This window comes from Aspergillus candidus (assembly GCF_002847045.1).
Source record: "Aspergillus candidus strain CBS 102.13 unplaced genomic scaffold BDW47scaffold_51, whole genome shotgun sequence".
NCBI classification, from domain to species: Eukaryota; Fungi; Ascomycota; class Eurotiomycetes; order Eurotiales; family Aspergillaceae; genus Aspergillus; species Aspergillus candidus.
The window spans coordinates 18517-35501 of record NW_020194056.1 but is presented as its reverse complement, the minus strand read 5'-3'; the positions used below and the strand labels follow the sequence as shown (position 1 = coordinate 35501).

At 53.3% G+C, this 16985-nt stretch overlaps 7 protein-coding genes across 7 annotated transcripts; 3 read left to right on the top strand and 4 right to left on the bottom strand.

Moving 5' to 3' along the window:
• Positions 1-167: 167 nt before the first annotated feature.
• BDW47DRAFT_68314 (SET domain protein) lies at positions 168-2548 on the bottom strand. The gene is made up of 4 exons (XM_024819609.1): positions 2493-2548; positions 1813-2364; positions 1486-1745; positions 168-1434 (listed from the first exon to the last, which is right to left on the bottom strand). The coding sequence occupies exons 1-4, from the start codon at positions 2519-2521 to the stop codon at positions 200-202; spliced, it is 2076 nt and encodes a 691-aa protein (XP_024669107.1). The 5' UTR covers positions 2522-2548; the 3' UTR covers positions 168-199.
• Positions 2549-3231: 683 nt separating this feature from the next.
• Positions 3232-4361, top strand: BDW47DRAFT_68301 (uncharacterized protein). Its single transcript, XM_024819607.1, has one exon. It carries the CDS (start codon positions 3331-3333, stop codon positions 4186-4188), a length of 858 nt encoding a protein of 285 aa, XP_024669106.1. The 5' UTR covers positions 3232-3330; the 3' UTR covers positions 4189-4361.
• BDW47DRAFT_68305 (SAPS-domain-containing protein) lies at positions 4362-7975 on the bottom strand. Its single transcript, XM_024819608.1, has 3 exons — positions 6749-7975; positions 5315-6685; positions 4362-5258 (listed from the first exon to the last, which is right to left on the bottom strand). Exons 1-3 carry the CDS (start codon positions 7463-7465, stop codon positions 4536-4538), a joined length of 2811 nt encoding a protein of 936 aa, XP_024669105.1. The 5' UTR covers positions 7466-7975; the 3' UTR covers positions 4362-4535.
• Positions 7976-8971: 996 nt separating this feature from the next.
• Positions 8972-10137, top strand: BDW47DRAFT_68265 (putative SNF7 family protein (Cta1)). Its single transcript, XM_024819605.1, has 2 exons — positions 8972-9328; positions 9419-10137. Exons 1-2 carry the CDS (start codon positions 9263-9265, stop codon positions 10001-10003), a joined length of 651 nt encoding a protein of 216 aa, XP_024669104.1. The 5' UTR covers positions 8972-9262; the 3' UTR covers positions 10004-10137.
• Positions 10138-12492, bottom strand: BDW47DRAFT_68273 (NRAMP family metal ion transporter). The gene is made up of 5 exons (XM_024819606.1): positions 12291-12492; positions 12197-12239; positions 11473-12125; positions 11150-11421; positions 10138-11082 (listed from the first exon to the last, which is right to left on the bottom strand). Exons 3-5 carry the CDS (start codon positions 12115-12117, stop codon positions 10272-10274), a joined length of 1728 nt encoding a protein of 575 aa, XP_024669103.1. The 5' UTR covers positions 12118-12125; positions 12197-12239; positions 12291-12492; the 3' UTR covers positions 10138-10271.
• A 1078-nt stretch (positions 12493-13570) lies between these two features.
• BDW47DRAFT_68254 (uncharacterized protein) lies at positions 13571-16521 on the top strand. Its single transcript, XM_024819603.1, has 4 exons — positions 13571-13668; positions 13739-14795; positions 14862-15454; positions 15505-16521. The coding sequence occupies exons 2-4, from the start codon at positions 13755-13757 to the stop codon at positions 16436-16438; spliced, it is 2568 nt and encodes an 855-aa protein (XP_024669102.1). The 5' UTR covers positions 13571-13668; positions 13739-13754; the 3' UTR covers positions 16439-16521.
• On the bottom strand, positions 16522-16909 carry BDW47DRAFT_68255 (uncharacterized protein). Its single transcript, XM_024819604.1, has one exon. It carries the CDS (start codon positions 16820-16822, stop codon positions 16604-16606), a length of 219 nt encoding a protein of 72 aa, XP_024669101.1. The 5' UTR covers positions 16823-16909; the 3' UTR covers positions 16522-16603.
• Between the last annotated feature and the right edge of the window lie 76 nt (positions 16910-16985).

The window sequence follows — 16985 nt, the reverse complement described above, 5'->3', positions numbered from 1 at the left end:
GTGATGTCGTCTCGGGGCAATTCCTGCGCCCTGCTGAATATCCGTCTTTGACCTCGTCCTGATTGGTGGGGATTGGTCACGTGATGTTTAATATGAGTCAGCCAGGCATAAGTTTATGCTGGGATTATGTTTGATTATGTCATTTATTTTTATGCGGATATACCATCGGCTAGTATAGATGGTGTAGTTGAATAATAGTTTAACTACGATTGTCCTCCGGCACGTACAGGTAGTTCACCGTAGACAGCATCACCTGTCCTCCTGCCCCCCCACCGAGCAGACCCAGTGGGTTCTCCGGCACCTGGACACTCTCCTGCTCTACCACCATCCACGCCCACCGCAGCCAGTTAGGAGACAGCCACCAGGAGTCGCCCTTCCAGTCGCCGGTGAACGCCTCCAAACCAGCGAACGCGGCTTCGTTCTGCTCGCGCATGGTATCGAGCGCCTCGTCAAACGCACTAAGAAGATACTCGTCATCTTCGTCCTCCACAGCCCACAGCACATCCTCCGGCGGAGGCGGGTAGTGCTCAAGGAGAAAGCCGACCCATTTGCCCAGACGAGAGGACAGACGAACGGAGCTACGGTACGCGGCGGCAACCAGACAAAGGAACATCGGGAAGGCAAAGGGCGATGCGTCAGGGCTGTCGCGCAGGGCGGGAACGGCGCGTTCGGCTGTCGTTGAGATCTGTTGGAAGCTGACTCGTGCTGGGTCTTGCATTTCAGATGGGAGGAGGCGGACGAGCTCGTCTGCTGAGAAGAGTTCGCCGTTGTCGTGGAGGAGGGATGGGCGTTCGAGAATCTTCACCTGCATGCGGGACTGCACTTCGTTGGAGAATTTCCCGGCTGGGATGCCCCGCATGTGGGCGTTGAGCAGCGTCTTGGTCTCCTCCCAGGTGCCGCGGTAGTTGTGCTGGCGCGCGCGGTCCAATGTCCAAGATGCGATGACGAGGGCTGTCTCGGAGAGGAGAATCTGGCTGTCGCGGTAGATCTTGGCGTGGGTCTGCTTGAGGTTGGTGGGGGTCGGCGAGTCGGGGGCGGATGTCTTCAGCTTCACGATGTGGGTGATTAGCTCGATGATGATCTGGCTGACGGCCGATAGAATAGTGCGCGAGTTGCCGTATCCGTCGGGGATGCGGATCCCAGCCTCGGAGATCTCCAGCGTCTCCAGCTCGCGGTTGTTCGCAGCCAGGACGGAGACGGCGTTGAAGAGCGCCGGCGAAAAGACCGAGTGCTCCATGGCTGTGTCGGGCGCCAGCAGCGGGTAGAACACGTTGAACACGTAGTAGTGGTCGTCTGCGTCTGCAGCCAGCTGGGGATACATCTGGTGCTGATGTTGCCGGGCCACGTACAACGGACTCCCTGGGGGTGCGCGCAGGCCGACAGTGCGGTAGTCGCACGGGTTGCCTGAGAGGCAAAAGCCGTAGTTCATCATCACTGGGGCAGACGGTCAGTATCTGTCTGCTCGGCCTGTAAAGAGATACCCACACTGCTCGTTGTTCCTCGGACCGTAGTTATTCGCAATCTCCTCTCCGGCCGCAACGCTCTCCCTCGTGAGGAAAGCCACGTCATCTTTGCCAGCGCGCCATTCCACCTTGGCCAGCGGCCGATGATTCAAGACATCAATGAAGGGCAGAAGAACGGAGACGCTCTCCTCCGGCAGGTCCGAGTCAGGAACGACACCAGAGAGCACCTTGGAAGAGAAGGCTCGCGACACAAATATGGTCGACGCCCAGAGATACAAGTCCCTATCACCGTCAGCACAATCCAAAACCAAACATAAAAAGTAAAAAAAACAGAAGGGACAATACAAACCAAGTAAACCTCTCGACCCCCTCAAACCCAACCTTACCCAACTCTCTAACCCCAGCCTCATACTTCCCACGCAACAAAACCCTCTTCTGCTCCCTGGCAGCCAACAAACTCGTTCCCCCCAACCACTCCAAATCGCCCCCTTCATAATACAACGGGGTCGTCAGGTCCCCAGGCTGCGGCAGCGACCTCAAATAAGGCGCCCAGAACCCATCTTCACCACGCAAGTACTGCCCGATCAGAAAGAAAATAGACGTCTCCTCAGGCCCAACGGCGTCGACAAACGCGCGCGGCAGATGGAACCCGTGAGCGGGGAACGACACCGCTGAGTTAGCTGGGCGGTGGTCGATTGCGTTGAAGTACGAAAGTGTCGCTGCTAGCGGCGTGTGGATGACCTCTGTGTTGCTGGGGAGCGGGGGCTGGTCTTGTTTGACTTGGAGGTGCACGCCGCGGTGGTCGTCGCGCGCGATTTGCACGCTTGCGTGGAGGTCGCCGCCGTTGGTGGTCATCCATTGTAGGAGGGCGGTGTAGTTGGTTAGAGTTGTGTCATTGTGACTGTGTGTGTGTTAGTTTAGTTGATTCTATAGTGGGGTGTACAGATTTTGTCTATCATATGTAGTTGCAATACACTACAGCAGGTATACTAAGGTGGTGGATTAGACAGGATGAAGGACGGAACCCACCTTGACGGAAGTCCAGAGTCCGTCGCCATGATCAGCTCTCAATGGATGAATATCCAATCTGTCTTGATCCTGCCAGGCTTGTGGATTAGTCGAGGTTTAGATGTTGCCAGGAAATATTAAAGATGGAGGGGCAGGATCCATACGGACCAATGCAAAATGATGAATGATGAATGCGGTGTCCCACTTTTTTTTTTTTTCCCTCCTTCGCGGCTCGAATCGTCCTGATAGATCAGCACCATCTGGAAAGCAGAGGAAAAGATCAAAAGATCAAAATATTTATTGTCATGAGATGATAATAACATACCCTAGTTTATAGGAATAGATTTTAGCAGAGATATCTACGTCGCTCTCATAGTATATTTAACTAGTATGATATCTGGAAAGATCAAGACATCCTAGTAGGATTAACATAGCCGGGTGTCTTCATGAACTATATACTGTTAATCAAGTAGGAAATCAGGTGAGTAGTATATAAAAGGTGTCTACAGACGCAAATTGAATAACGGTGTCCTTCCTATCCACACTTTACATACCAATGAACCGAGTATATCATTCCTAGCTTACCCCCGCTCATCAAGATCATATCATCAAAGCCAAGCTTGCATTGCACTCCAAAAAAATGGGTAGGAACATATACATAAGGTATGCCAATGCAGTCAATATAGTACATCAATCATCGAATCGAAACCAGTCACACACAAAGTACACAGAAAAATAAACAAGACATCAACGGAAAAAAGAGAACGTAAACCACAGTCCCCGCCCAAAACAAACAACAAGGAAGAAATCACATAACTGGCACAAATCTAGGGAATCTTGTCATTCATATTTCATCTCCATGGCCCCATTGGCAATCATAGTTAGTTCAGTTCAATCAGACACCGAAGGCTTCCGTCCAGGAACAAGGATCTCGACCAGTCCGTCGTCCTCCCCGTCGCTGCTATCATTCTGGTCATCGCCGTCATCGTCAAAGGGGGACGCCCCGGCCCGGGACCGTCGGAAGGTCTTGTACCGTTCTGCGCCCAGGTCGGGATACCCCAGGGACTCGTTCATGATGGCTTCGTCTTCCTCGTCTGACGAGTCATTCATGCCTGACCCGCCGGACGGTCCGACCATCTCGCCCATGTCGTCATCGTCGTCGTCGTCGACTTCTAGGGGGGCGCGCCCCTTGCCCCGGGCGCGGGCGGAATCGTCCTCCCCGTCGTCGGAAGAGTTCGAGGACAAGGAATCTGGAGGGCTGAATCCGGATTCCGCGAAGGGAGGAGAGGAGAATGGGGCATCCTTGGACAGGTCGGTCGAGGGGAATGCCGCTCCCGCTGGGGAACTTTGCCCGTCAGCGTCGTCGTCCAACCCTGCAATGACAAAAGGATTGGTATGCCATTGGACATCCGTGCCCTGGGGGTTCGAATGCTCGGAGACGCGGTCCTTGTCTTCGCCGTCGTGCTCCCCGTTTTCGGCAGCCTGTGCCTTCTGTTTTGCTAATCGGGCAGCGAGCTGGCGCCGCGCGCGAGACGGTCCGAGGCTCAGAGGAGCGGGAGGCGGAGGAAGAATCGGGATCGGCTGGCTGGTGGAGTTTGTCGATGCCTATGGGGATGTACGGTCAGCAACAATTCAGTCATTCGCATACATGCTGGCTGTCGACACACTATGCAACGCGGACAAAAACACATCACAATTGGAAAGAAAAACAATATAAGTACCATGCATTGAAATCACATTGACATCGCTCAAGGGCACAATACAAAACAAAATTTCAGGCATGCCTAAAATGACTAGCAAATACCTGGACACAACCAAGGGAATTGGAAGTTTAAAGCATGGCGTCATATGAGAATGGAAGAACTGTGGATTCAATGCTCTAGATGCATAGTCTCAAAGACCTCCACATTCATGTTCCATCATGCACATCTTTCCTGCTGAACAAACCAAAAGAAGGTCACGCACGCAGAAAGATAAGTATGATGGCATGGAGCAAACAGACAGGGTATCAAAGGGTAGAAAGGGTGAAACGGTAAAACGGAAGAATCGTCATAGTATAAGATCTCATGGGTCACTCATGTCAACATCGGTAAAAAAATCGTCACCCACATTTTCAGGACCGCCTTCTGCGGATGCATCAGCCCCAGCTCTATCGTCTTGGTCCTCCATGTCATCGTCCTCGTCATCACTCGAGCTGGCAAATCCGCTTAGCAAAGAGCCGCCATTGCCCCCAAACCCGAATGCTCCTCCAGAGACACTCCCCTGGTTCGTGTCGAAGCCCTGGAGGCCAGAGTTTCCTCCCATCGAACCGTTCAACCCCGCTTCGGCAAGGGCTGACGAAGTACTCATACCTTGTCCGGTATTCGCCGTGCTCTGACGATGCCCGATCGCCATGTCCGGCCGTACTCCGCCGAGGATCGCGTTGTCGCGCTCGCGAGTCTCGGAGAGCGTTTGCTCCACGTACTCGATCCACTCCGGGTTCAACACGCTGTCCATCACTGCCGGCGAAAGGAGCTCAGGTGGGTGACGTTCGCCGAACTTGACGACTTCTTCCGCGATCAGGGTCAGATGACCCATGTACCCGAGCCGGATCTGCTTGGCCCGTTGCGTCTCGTCGCTTCGCTTTTGCCCTTCGACGATGGTGTGCGTGATACGGCCAGTCTCGAAGACATCGATGGCCAATGCGCGGTTGTAGCCGCGTTCCATAGGCCCGTTGAAGACCTGCTGAATCACATCATAGACCACATTGTGCAGGAAATTGTTCCACGGGAACCGGAAGAAGAAGCCCTATAAAATTGATTAATTCTGATGCCAGAAACCTTCCATGGAAGGGCAATACTTACCAAGATGGTGGGGACGACCCGATTCTCAACAAACATGATTTTGAGATAGTCACCTACCACAGGTTGACCGTTTGTATCTACCTGGACATCCGGATGCATCTGCTGCACCTGTGCAGCGTTGTTTTCGGAATCAGCAGCGCCGGGCTGAGGCGTGTCCTGCTGACCCTGCTGGCTTGCGGAAAAGAGAGGTGCAGGGACCGCCTCGGGGTTGGAGGACATGGGCGCAGAGGACTGCGAGGGGTCGCTCTGCAACGATTCTGCCAGCTCACCCGAGCTCACCGCAGAAGTAGCCTTGGGTTCCTCCAGGCCTGTCTGATTGTTGAGAGAAACTTCTCCGATCCGGTCCGTGAGTCCTAGCGTACTCGGAGAAAGAGGATCGGAGGGGGGTGTTTGAGATGGCCCAGGCGTTGAAATGGCTGGGACAGCTGGCTTCGGCTGGCTATTGTCCTCCGATGCCGCTTTGATCGAGGGGTCTGGCCCTGATGCGGGAGAAGCTTCCGCTGCCGCCGGGGTCCGCTCCGACTGGGATTCGCCGCTAGCGGCACCTGGAACGCCAGCGTCTTTCTCTTTGTCGATCAGAACCCCGGAGGAGCTCACTTCGTCGAAACCATCCTCGCCCGCCGTGATCTTGGACCCTTCGGGAGAGCCATACCCGATGACGGACCCATTCACAAAGTCCGTGGTCGAGTCGTTTCCGTCAAAAACCGAGGTTTCTTCCTGGTGCAGATTGAAGGCGCCCTCCCGAGCCAGCCGCTCGCGTTCCGCATCCCGCTGCTCGACGTAGTCATCGCTGCCGGGCTCATTCAGCAGGCCCATGTTACTGCAGTGGAGCAGCTCGGCCATCAACTCGCATGTCTTGAACCGGTCGAACCCCAGGGGCTCGATCTTAGCACCCCACGCAGAGCTCAGCTGGCCTCGTTCGACACTCTTCACGTCTCCACCGTCCTTCACGGTATGCCTCGAGCTCTGGATCAGCGCCATGAAGTCAGGAATATGTTTCGCAAACAGGCGCAGCAGGTTGCCGAGGTAGATCGGGTCGTAGGTGGAGGGCATGGTTTCGGGGCTGTTGATGTTCTCCGGGTCATAGTCTGAATTGTTCTTTCGGATGACTTCGATCACGATCCCGACCCCTACAGTGAGGGGGTTCCCACCCAGAAGCATCGCCTGGATCAGGCTCTCTATGCAAGGCGTGGAGACCATTTGGCGAGTCAGGCTGTTGGGACCAATACAGGATTGGTCATTCTGGGTCGCGTTGGCGGAGATGGTAATGATGGCTTTGAGGAAATCGCCGGCGGACGTTTGGACCGAGTCAGGATGGTCGCGGGAGAGATAGGACAGGAGCGTCGGTACTAAGTCTTGCGTTTTCAACCACTGTCAAAAGTCCATTAGTAGGGGTAACCGGGGGGAAACATCGCCCTTGAAGATCGAACTCACCTCGACGATCCCTTGGCCCCCTTCGGCCTTTTCCAGACTGATAATCTTCAGCAACAGGTCCATGACCATTGGATTATCAATGTGCTGGAGGAAGGCGGGGATAATGCCGTCGAGCGATTTGAAGAAATCGAGCATATCACCGGTCTTCTTGTCGAACAAGGTCTCATTGACCTTGGTGAAGTAGCTCGCCTGGACGGAATCCAGGGTCGGGGGTCTCCTCAGGAAGCCCCAGAAGTCTCGCAGCGCGCGCGGGTTGAGCATGACCGACTCCATGATGGACCACACTTCGGAGGATAGAATCTCGCAGGCAATATAAGCGCGCTTGAGGCGGTCCTTCTCGGCCTTATCCAGGTCCTCCGGGCTCAGGATGTCCTTCAACGGATCCCCGCGCTTCTCCTCCGAGGGAGCTTTCTGCTCCTCGGCCGCCGCATCACTGTCATGAGTATCATTCTCGTTCTTGTTCTCCTTCTCTTTCTTGTCCTTATCCTCGTCCTCGTCCTCGTCATCGTCGTTCACCAGGCTGGGTGCGATCACATAGTCCATAAGCCGTTTCAAGACATTATCATCGCGTAAATATTCTATGAGTTTCGTATTATGCTGCTTGAGCTCCTGGACCAGCTCGGACTCGTCCAGCAGCTCCTCGAGAGAGACATCGGGCTTGTCGAGCAGGGTATCAATGGAGGAGATACTTGCATATCCCCCGAAACGCCAAAACATGATGAATTATATAGCTGGGCGAAAAACAGCTCATGGAAAAAGAAAGCAAAGGTATCACAAAGCGCTCGCGCGATGCCGTTTCTTCAATACTGTCTCTCTCTCGCTCTCTCCTTGTTTTCTTTGTTGGATTTTTATATGGAGACCGGTGTCAACGGACAAAGGGAAAGGGTATCGGGACTCGTGCGATGCGCGATCATGCGTGTGGTTGAAAGAGTTGTGGGTGTAAGATCAGCGGTTCTGGGGTGGGGTCAATTCGATCGAAGCATATCATGCCAGTCGGGGAAGACCGCCAGAAACGCGAAGAGACAAACACGGTCGGAGCGACCTAGCGCTGGTGATGCAGGGGGCCGCACGTCAGCAAATTGAAGTCCAAGTTTCGACGTTATACGACCCGCATTGTCGGCCGCAAGTATTGTTCAGATATGGTCAAAATCCATGATGCGGTCCGACCGAAAGGGTAGCGAGCATACATGCGAGTAGAATTTGGACAGGAGTGTGGGTTCATAGAGAAGTGGGTAGTGGTAACGAGGGGCAAGCTGGCAGGCACTACTTGAGGCTGACAGGGAGGAGAATGAGGAGAAGCATGGAACAGCGCTTACCTTCACAACCCAAAGAGTGACTGGGAAACGGAAATCAGAAAATCAATCACAATAACCCGTACACTATGGCGACAGAGAAGAGAGGAGCAAGTATTCGAGCGAAGTGCAGGTTCCGACCACCGAACGAGGAAGAGTGAGTAGGAAGAGGAGGCAGAGAAGGAAGAGGAGAAAGAAGGGATCAGCCGGACCCTCCGTCGTCAGCGTCGTTAGTGGTTGGGCCAGTTAGGATGGAATGGAGGAGCACCACGACAAGGCGTGAGGAGGGGGGTTGATGGAAGAGAGAATGATCGGAAGAGATCAATCTCGATCAACAGAGGATATATTGAATGACAGATGAGGAGGCAGGGAGAGAAGTGTGGTCTGGAATCAGCGAAATCCAGTAAACTAAGAATTACCTAGGTAAAGGTGGTCTCTGACTAACCTCAGGCTCCGACGGCGGGGAAGGAGGAAAAAGAAGCGTCCAGATAGGCGAGAAGGCTGGAAGTAGTGGGGGATTTAGGCTCTGGTTTCAGATATTTATTTCTCTTGATCAATTAAACTGAATCAGTTTGACTGTATTAGATGATCTATATTTTCCGGTATACAGTACTATCTCATACTACTTACTACTGATGATTGATAAATCCCTACTGATGAGGTGTAAGTCCAGGTACCGCACTGACCACATGGGCTTATATGGGAATGCACGTACCGGTACTTCTGTCTGAACCGGTATTGTAAGATTAGATCAAGAGGACTACTCCGTAGCTACTCACACGTGTTCATGCTTTTGATAGAGCAATTTATTGACCATAATGCTCTGTCTTAACGGTCCGCGTAACAGATACTGTCATAACATGTGTTTCCACTGTTATCTGAAACTGGTGGGTAATAAATGTAACACACATACAGACAACCATGTCACGTGGGACTCCGCACCAGACTTATCATAGGCAGCGATAACCACCTCTATATCTACCTGACAGCTGCACATGAGACGAGTCGTATCATCCCACAGTCCAAGCCCCAGTGTATCAGATGGTGTCACAGTCTGATCGTGACTGATCATATCATTGGAAGAATCTACCACACGAGAGTTGTCGACGAGCACTAGGTAGATTGAACACTAGTATTGTTCACCCCGCAGTGCCACTTTATCAATTCTCACCTCCCACTACACTGCACTACACTACGCATCCAACCACCCACGCTGAACACCATGAACCGACTCTTCGGATCCAAGAGCGCGGTCCCAAAGCCGACGCTGGACGGTGCCATCACCAATGTAAGCTCCCTTTTCCCCCACGTCATCCGTCAACCAAAAAAAAAAAAAAGAAAGAAGGAAGGAAAATAGTAGTAACTAACCCCTCTCAAGGTCGAAGACCGCATCTCCACCTTGGACGTAAAACTCACCTCCCTAAACAGCGAACTCACAACCTACCAAACCAAAATCAGCAAAATGCGTGACGGGCCAGGCAAAACGGCCCTCAAACAAAAAGCCCTCAAAGTCCTGCAGCGACGCAAACAATACGAAGCGCAGCGCGACCAGCTCGAAGGCCAGTCCTGGAACATGCAGCAAGCCGGCATGATGACCGACAATCTCAAGAACACGATGACGACGGTGGACGTCATGAAGGACACGACGAAGACGCTCAAGAAGCAGTATCGCAATATCGACATCGACAAGATCGACCGCATGCAGGATGAGATGGCCGATTTGATGGATATGGGGAATGAGATTCAGGATAGTATTTCGAGGGCGTATGATGTGCCGGATGAGGTTGATGAGGCGGATCTGGATGCCGAGTTGGAGGCGCTGGGAGAGGAGAGTATGTTTGAGAGTGGGGTGGGCGAGGGGGCGGTCCCGAGCTTTATGCAGGATGAGGTTGCGCCGCCGCAGTTTATTGATGAGCCGCCGGAGCCAGCTAAGGTGAAGGAGCCGGCTGGGGGGCTGGGTTGATAGTTGGCATACGGGGATGATATGCGCCGTGTGAGACGATGGACGAGCTTGGAGTTATTTCTATTATGGCAGGAAGCGAGGAGTTCGGGCAGCATATTTGCGTCTTCTGACTTTCTTTTCTTATATTTTCTGTAAATCGACTTGATGCGCACGTTTTGAGCACCGGACGTTGCTAGGATACTATTGATCGATGTTCCGCTCCACAGTGTGTTTTCAAGGGACACTACAATTTGACACATTCTTATCTGTCCCCGGTTCCGCAAAAACCTCAGGCCTTCCCCATTCCAACCAGCACCAGCAGTGCCACATTCATAACTACAATGACCACCCAGACCACAACAGCGACGGCAGAAACCAGCCAGCCGTTCCGCATCTTCACCCCTTCGGCTGGCTCGTCCGTGCCGTGGCTGACCCTATCGACCGAGACCGTCATGTAGCGATTGCGGCAGGTAAAGTAGACTAGTGGCGCCGTGACGAACGGAAGGATGACACTCAGCACCACCTGGCTGGCGTTGAGCGTTTTGTCGAGCCCGTCTTTGCCGACGGCTCCGGCGATGATGATGCTGGGGATGATACTGATCGATCTGGTGAGGAGTCGGCGAAGCCAGGGCCGCATACTCCAGTTTAGCATGCCCTCGCTCACCATTTGTCCTGCCATGGTGCAGACGATTCCTGCAGAGATGCCGGAGAGGAGCAAGGCCAGGGCGAAGATTAGGCCGGCGGCTGGGGCGATTGAGGTGGACAGTAGATGGTGGATGCCCCAGAGGTCGGCGTCGTCTGCTCCTGATGTGCCGTAGAGGGAAGCACCGGCGACGATGAGAATGGCGCTGTTCACGAAGAGGGCAAATGTGAAGAGAGACAAGGTCAGCTCGACGATGGAGTATTTCATGCACCCTTGGATTGCTTGGATTGACGGTCTGTACTTGACCTCTCCGTCGACACTTCCGAGACAGACGGACGGGTCCACGTAGCCTTCTGTGACGTCGAATTCCTTCAGCCGGGATTGAACGACACCGCTACCAAGGAACATGGAGTGAGGCATGACGGTGGCACCAAGAATGCCACAGCTTTGGTAGAGCCTAGAGCCTTCATCAGCATCACCTGTACTCTCTGGGACCAAGAGATAGAAGATTACGATAAACCCACCCCTTCGATTGCACAATCGCCGACGACGGCACGTATCCTCGAAAAACGTCTCCCACGGACTGGTCCTTAATGAGGGAGAGCTGGATACAAAAGCAGATGACGACCCCCAAGACCAGAGCCATGACAAAGAATTCAAACAAACGCAATCCCCACATGGCACCATTGGGTCGGTAGAAGATGAGGATGAAGAGAACATCGGCCAGCGTAATGGCACAACCGGCCACCAGAGGGATTTTCAGAAGTAGATTGAGCGCAATAGCCGAGCCAACCACCTATGAAAGACCATTAATGCTCCGCCTCAGATTAAAGGGACTGGGACATACTTCTGCAATATCTGTCGCCACAATGGCAGCTTCGGAGAAGATGTAAAGAATGATCACCAACCACTTGGGCAGGTGTTCGCGGCAATTTTCTGCCAGATTCAGCCCGGTGACCGTGCCCAGCTTGATGCACAAGGACTGCAAGAAGATAGCGAAGAGGTTCGACAGGAGCACGATGAAGAGAAGGGCGTATCGAAACTCGGCACCCGCCGCAACGTCAGTGGAGTAGTTTCCGGGGTCAATGTAGGCGACGGCGATCAGGAAACCCGGACCCACAAATCGGCCAAATTTGGCGATGCTGCGGGCGAGATACCGGACAAAAGATGAGATTAAAGATTTGTTACAAGAACGGCGAGATGATCGGCTGTTCCTCTGGGGTGGTTCACCCCCAGAGGTGGCCGAGGTCATCTCGCCGGGGGTTTTCTCGGACCCCGGTTTGTTCTCTTCCCAACAGTGTGTGGTTGACTGCAACGCCCTGATCTCATCCTCCTGGTCCCCCATCATCCCGGGGGCATGTCTCCTGTGAAGCTTCGCATTGGCGATGCTATTGAAGTCATTGCGAGTGGTGGTATCCGCACTCAGGGCTGGGGGGTTTTGATTCCAGTCCGGGTGCTCCAGCGTATCGTCGGTGCGTGAGGGGCAATTCATCGCGGCGACTGTGAGGGGGCCCAAGTCAGCTGCGAGAACGGGGAGAAAGTGCAATGGCTCGAATGGAGCTAAATCTCACCTCGTCTGTAGGATTCTCTTGTTACGTGACTTGATTTCTTGGCCTTGTCATTCGATGTCAGTCGACTGTTAAGACCCTAAATAGAACGTCGTACCTTGGAGGGGAAAGCCCGACACCGCCCGATTGCGCCAGCGGTTTGGTGGAGACAAATTGCGCAACTTGCCGACTGGACACTATCAAGATTGGCGAGAACTAGATCAAGAAATCGACGTGCAATTGAACCGGAATCCAGTCAACCAGGTTAGTTTTGTGCGTCCGTCAAGAGAACCCGGATAACACCGACGGAAAGCCTGGGTCTGGCGTTTCGGGCGCTGTGCTCGGAACTTAGAACAGGAAGGATCTCCATGGTTGGTGGTATCGGAGGAAATCAGCCCAACCATCTCCCATGTACAAGTTAAGGAAACACAATCGAAGTCTAGTATCACTTCCTCGAGAGTGGTATATCGGTATAGATGTGACCCCAGAGTAGTTGATGCCAATGCTTGGCCATTCTGCTGCCATGGTTCGTTCCCCAATCACACGGATAAAACTGGATTCTGACCCCACCGATCACCTTCTTGGCGTTGACTCCTCTTCGATCGAGGATAAAAGATACTGATCCATGGTACTACGAAGATCATGGGTGAATGGATTCAAGATCCTTCTGTAATCTGTATTGAGATGTCTCACAAACACTAGTTGGATATCTGCACATGTATGTCGTCGGGCACATGGGCTGTCGAGCGGGGAGATACCGGGCATATTGTTCGATACGTCAGATCATAAGGCGATCAATTGATGGGTATTATGGGGAAAGAGGAGAACCACAGTAACCACCTTCAGGACATTCTATCGTCAAGGCAAATGATGTCGTGCAAATCAGGCAGACAGAGAGTGTAAGAGAGAGAGAGACATGCAGGAATGATCCCCAAAGATGATTCAAAGATCTCGTACAAAACCCCGTTACCCCCGCAACCACCACCATGTTTACCCTCCGGTTATAGCGCTTCGTCCGGTGGGGAAAACATGGTGAACTACGTAGTCACGCAGTAGTGACCAGAGGTCTGATTATTATGGCGATGGATCTTCCGATCGATCCATGATTGATAGATTGACTCTGACAGACCTGCATTAATTACTTGACTACGGTTGTTGTGGTTTCCATCTCCATCCGTTTCACCTTATCATTCCTCCATTCCCCATTCCCCTCTCCACCCCCGTTATTCGACTCGATTCTCTTCTCCTCCCGTTCTACTGACTGTCCTGACCTTTTCTCTTGACGATCTCACTCCCTTCCCTCCCCTTCGTGCTCGTGGGCCCTCTCATCACTTGTCAATGTCGTCTCTTTTCTCTTAATCCACTATTTGCTTGTTGTTCGTTCTTGCTTCACTCGGGTCGGTTTCTCTTTCTTTTCTTTTTCGGACTCTTTCTATTTCTGGGAGACTTTCGGGGTGATTGCTTTGCCAATTGATTGTTTGCTTGCTATCCTCACGGTATGTCGGCGGCAACCAGCCCACCCTACGTTGTGCAACCATACATCATGCTAATACCCTCTCCTTTCAGGTCAAAGACGATCGAGATGACTCCCAGCGTTCAGGTACCGATGATCTTCGATGATGCCACTCGTGCTTCCCCCACCAAACCGTCCGTCCTTCGCTCGATCTGGTCCTCCAAGGGCCATCGGAGAAACCAATCCGCAGACGATGCCGCCGCAGCCAGACGATCTCAGGCGCAACCGTTTGACACTTCTTTCGTCTCCCCCCGCGACCAAGCCTACGCCACCTTGAACCAGCCGCTGGCGGAGATCATTCCCAACCGCGATGCCGACGAACTGTCGTTCCAGCGGTCGTTGGAGAAACAGGAGAAGAATACCTTGCACAAGAAGACCAAGAGCGCTGTGTCGCTCAAGTCTCTGAAGAGTTACATGGAGCGAAAAGACCAGAAGAATGAAGAGTTTCCCCCCGAAGAATCATCCAACTTGAGGCCCAAGAAGGCCAAGTCGGCCAATAGCCTGACAGCCATCTTGAAACGCTCCCAGGGCGGGAGAAAGTCGGAAGAGTCCAAGAGTTCCCGTGATAAAGAAAATCAAAGTCCCACAGACCTGGGAGACTACATGTCTTCTCCTCCCTGGAATGGGTATCCGAACGACTCGTTCTCCCACCGGGGCGCTGCGCCCCAATCGCCGGGAAAGCGGAGAACCTTGCAGGAAGAGGTCTCGCTTTACACGCCCAAGGGTTACAGTCCTGCACAGCAGCGCAACTTCTATGACTTCCAACAGCCGTCTCTGTCGAACCGTGAGGGCTCAAAGCCTCGACCAAAGTCAGACTTCTTTGCCGGGGGGCGCAAAGTCAAGGATTTCTTCGGATCATCCCACCACCTGCCTGCCGGTAAACCGCCTCCGACTGATCAAGCGGATTCCACATCTTTTCGACACGGACGGCCCCGAGGTCTGTCGGGGCCCGCAGCTCGACCCGAATTCGAGCAACGTCCGGAACAAAGCCCGCAGCGCGTCTCCCGGGTCCAGGCGGCAATCTCGGCGTTCAATGCGAAAGAGCATGAGGCTGAATTGAAAAAGCGCCTAAATGCCAAGGACCTTGAGAGTGAATTTGAGAAGCTGCTGGTAAGTGCTGACAGACCCTGTTTCTCACCACTCCTGGAAGATGATGTGATGCTGACAGCCATGTAGGATGCTAGGAACATTCCTCATAACGTGAGGGACAAGATGAGGTCCTTGGATACGAGCATCAAAGTAGACTTCATCCAGAAGGATCGAACGGAGAGTAACACCCCCCACAGCGCCGGGGCCAGTGTGTATGCGAATGACAGTACCGGCCGGCGGGGCCGTAAGAACGATCAGAAGGATGAACGGCAGGGCCATGATGGAAAGGGGTCCCGTTCGCGCTCGCGAAGCCGTGGCTTTAATTTCTCCAAGGCCCCTTCGTCCCCCAAGAAGTCCCGGCCGGAAAGTGGCAGCTCGTACCGTCGCCCCAAATCGGGAGACTTCACACAACCCGCGACACTGTCGAAAGTCCTGACGCCTGCCAGCTCAACCACCTCTCTTTCTGCCACGGCCTGTCAGGATACAGCCGCCGATCCGTCGGATTTTGTACACTATCTACGAGAGATCCAGAAACCGGAGATGGTCGAGGTCGGCAAGATGCATAAGCTACGGCTCCTTTTGCGGAACGAGACCGTGAGTTGGGTTGACACGTTTATTTGTGAGGGGGGCATGGACGAGATTGTCCAGCTGCTCTACCGCATCATGAAGGTGGAATGGAGGTTTGTAATTTGGTCCCGTTCCCATGGACCGACGTGCTAACGCCGGACAGGGAGGAGCACGAGGATAACCTGCTCCACGAAACGCTGCTGTGTCTGAAGGGCATTTGCACCACCTCGATCGCACTGCATCATCTGACCCAGATTGAAGCAGAGCTCTTTCCGGCGCTGCTAAAGATGTTGTTCGACGAGGAGAAGAAGGGCCCGAGCGAGTATACCACACGCGGGATCATCATCACCATTATCTTCACGCAGCTTTCTGCTGCGTCGTCGGATGAGGACGCGACCGCGCGCGCCGCGCGGATTCTTTCCTACCTGCGCGATCCAGCACCCGCCGAAGACAATCAGCCCCTGGCGTTTATTGCCAACATCTATCAATCACGGCCCTATCGGGTGTGGTGCAAGGAGGTCACCAATGTCACCAAGGAGGTGTTTTGGATCTTCCTCCACCATTTGAACGTGATCCCGATCGCGCAGACCGGGCAACTGGCCTCGGGCGGCTACCGTGAGCGACACTTCCCGACGCCCCGACCCCCAGTGCCTGCCGCGCCTTACGTGGGGGGCGTTGAGTGGGATGCCACCAACTACTTGGCCGCACACCTGGACCTGATGAATGGCCTGGTGGCCTCTCTGCCGTCCAGTGAGCATCGGAACCAGCTGCGGGCGGAGCTGCGTGCCTCGGGGTTCGAGAAGGTCATGGGTGGCAGCTTGCGAACCTGCAAGGAGAAATTCTATTCTTCGGTCCATGACTGCCTGCGGACCTGGGTTGCGGCTTCCATCGAAGACGACTGGCCGTACCTGGCTGTGCGTGAGGGACCACCGCGACCTGACTTGGGCTCGCCCAGGAAGTCGCCCACTAAGGTTCCTGGCAGCCCCCAGAAGAACGCTCTCCCGGAACAGCCACCCAAACTGGAGCTGGCACTGGATGCCCCTCCCAACAACGACCGACTGTCTCCGCGGGTCAATGGCGTCAGCAATTGGCTGTAATAAGCCAAATATTCTTGGTTAATTCCTATTTTTTATCTTTTTTTCTCTCTCTTTTCTTTATATTTGATACTGCACTGACTATAGCTGCCAACGGGCTTCTTCGACACCCTCAATTGACGGTCATGACACGGCGTTGCGGTCTTTTCTTTCCACCCTGCTCTTGGTCTACCCCTCCATCATTGCTTTTACGTTGATCTTTTTTCGGGGAGTGCGTGACGGCGTTGGCTTTCTCTTCCGGAGTTTTTCTTTTTTTTCCCCCCTCTTTTTCTCTCTCTCTTTGGATGCATTCAATCCGTCTACATGAACGGCCACGGCGAAACGAAATGATTTAATGACTGAAGGAACGGAACTCCCCACTTGATGACTGGCTCTTGGGAAGTGCATGGGCAAGCGGAATCGCTTTATGGTTTCATTTTCATTCCTTACAACTAAGTAAAAAAAGAAAAGAAGAAAAAAAAGGCGCTGTAGTTCGGATATTTGATACGGCAATGAATGAATTGATTTGTGTATTTCTTCCTCTATTTTCTAGATTGGAACGTCTTGTAAA

Bases quoted from the DNA above. Each gene is read 5' to 3' on its own strand.
- BDW47DRAFT_68314 (XM_024819609.1), bottom strand. From the start codon at position 2,521: ATGGCGACGGACTCTGGACTTCCGTCAAG. The intron at 1,746-1,812 runs GTTTGTATTGTC...TGACGGTGATAG, and splicing joins GGGGTCGAGAGGTTTACTTG to GGACTTGTATCTCTGGGCGT. The intron at 1,435-1,485 runs GTGGGTATCTCT...CGTCTGCCCCAG, and splicing joins TCCGAGGAACAACGAGCAGT to TGATGATGAACTACGGCTTT.
- BDW47DRAFT_68301 (XM_024819607.1), top strand. From the start codon at position 3,331: ATGGCCCCATTGGCAATCATAGTTAGTTCAGTTCAATCAGACACCGAA.
- BDW47DRAFT_68305 (XM_024819608.1), bottom strand. From the start codon at position 7,465: ATGTTTTGGCGTTTCGGGGGATATGCAAGTATCTCCTCCATTGATACC. The intron at 6,686-6,748 runs GTGAGTTCGATC...GACTTTTGACAG, and splicing joins GGGGCCAAGGGATCGTCGAG to TGGTTGAAAACGCAAGACTT. The intron at 5,259-5,314 runs GTAAGTATTGCC...TCAATTTTATAG, and splicing joins GGGTCGTCCCCACCATCTTG to GGCTTCTTCTTCCGGTTCCC.
- BDW47DRAFT_68265 (XM_024819605.1), top strand. From the start codon at position 9,263: ATGAACCGACTCTTCGGATCCAAGAGCGCGGTCCCAAAGCCGACGCTG. The intron at 9,329-9,418 runs GTAAGCTCCCTT...ACCCCTCTCAAG, and splicing joins TGGACGGTGCCATCACCAAT to GTCGAAGACCGCATCTCCAC.
- BDW47DRAFT_68273 (XM_024819606.1), bottom strand. From the start codon at position 12,117: ATGAATTGCCCCTCACGCACCGACGATACGCTGGAGCACCCGGACTGG. The intron at 11,422-11,472 runs GTATGTCCCAGT...GGTCTTTCATAG, and splicing joins TGGCGACAGATATTGCAGAA to GTGGTTGGCTCGGCTATTGC. The intron at 11,083-11,149 runs GTGGGTTTATCG...TGAAGGCTCTAG, and splicing joins GCGATTGTGCAATCGAAGGG to GCTCTACCAAAGCTGTGGCA.
- BDW47DRAFT_68254 (XM_024819603.1), top strand. From the start codon at position 13,755: ATGACTCCCAGCGTTCAGGTACCGATGATCTTCGATGATGCCACTCGT. The intron at 14,796-14,861 runs GTAAGTGCTGAC...ACAGCCATGTAG, and splicing joins GTGAATTTGAGAAGCTGCTG to GATGCTAGGAACATTCCTCA. The intron at 15,455-15,504 runs GTTTGTAATTTG...AACGCCGGACAG, and splicing joins ATCATGAAGGTGGAATGGAG to GGAGGAGCACGAGGATAACC.
- BDW47DRAFT_68255 (XM_024819604.1), bottom strand. From the start codon at position 16,822: ATGCACTTCCCAAGAGCCAGTCATCAAGTGGGGAGTTCCGTTCCTTCA.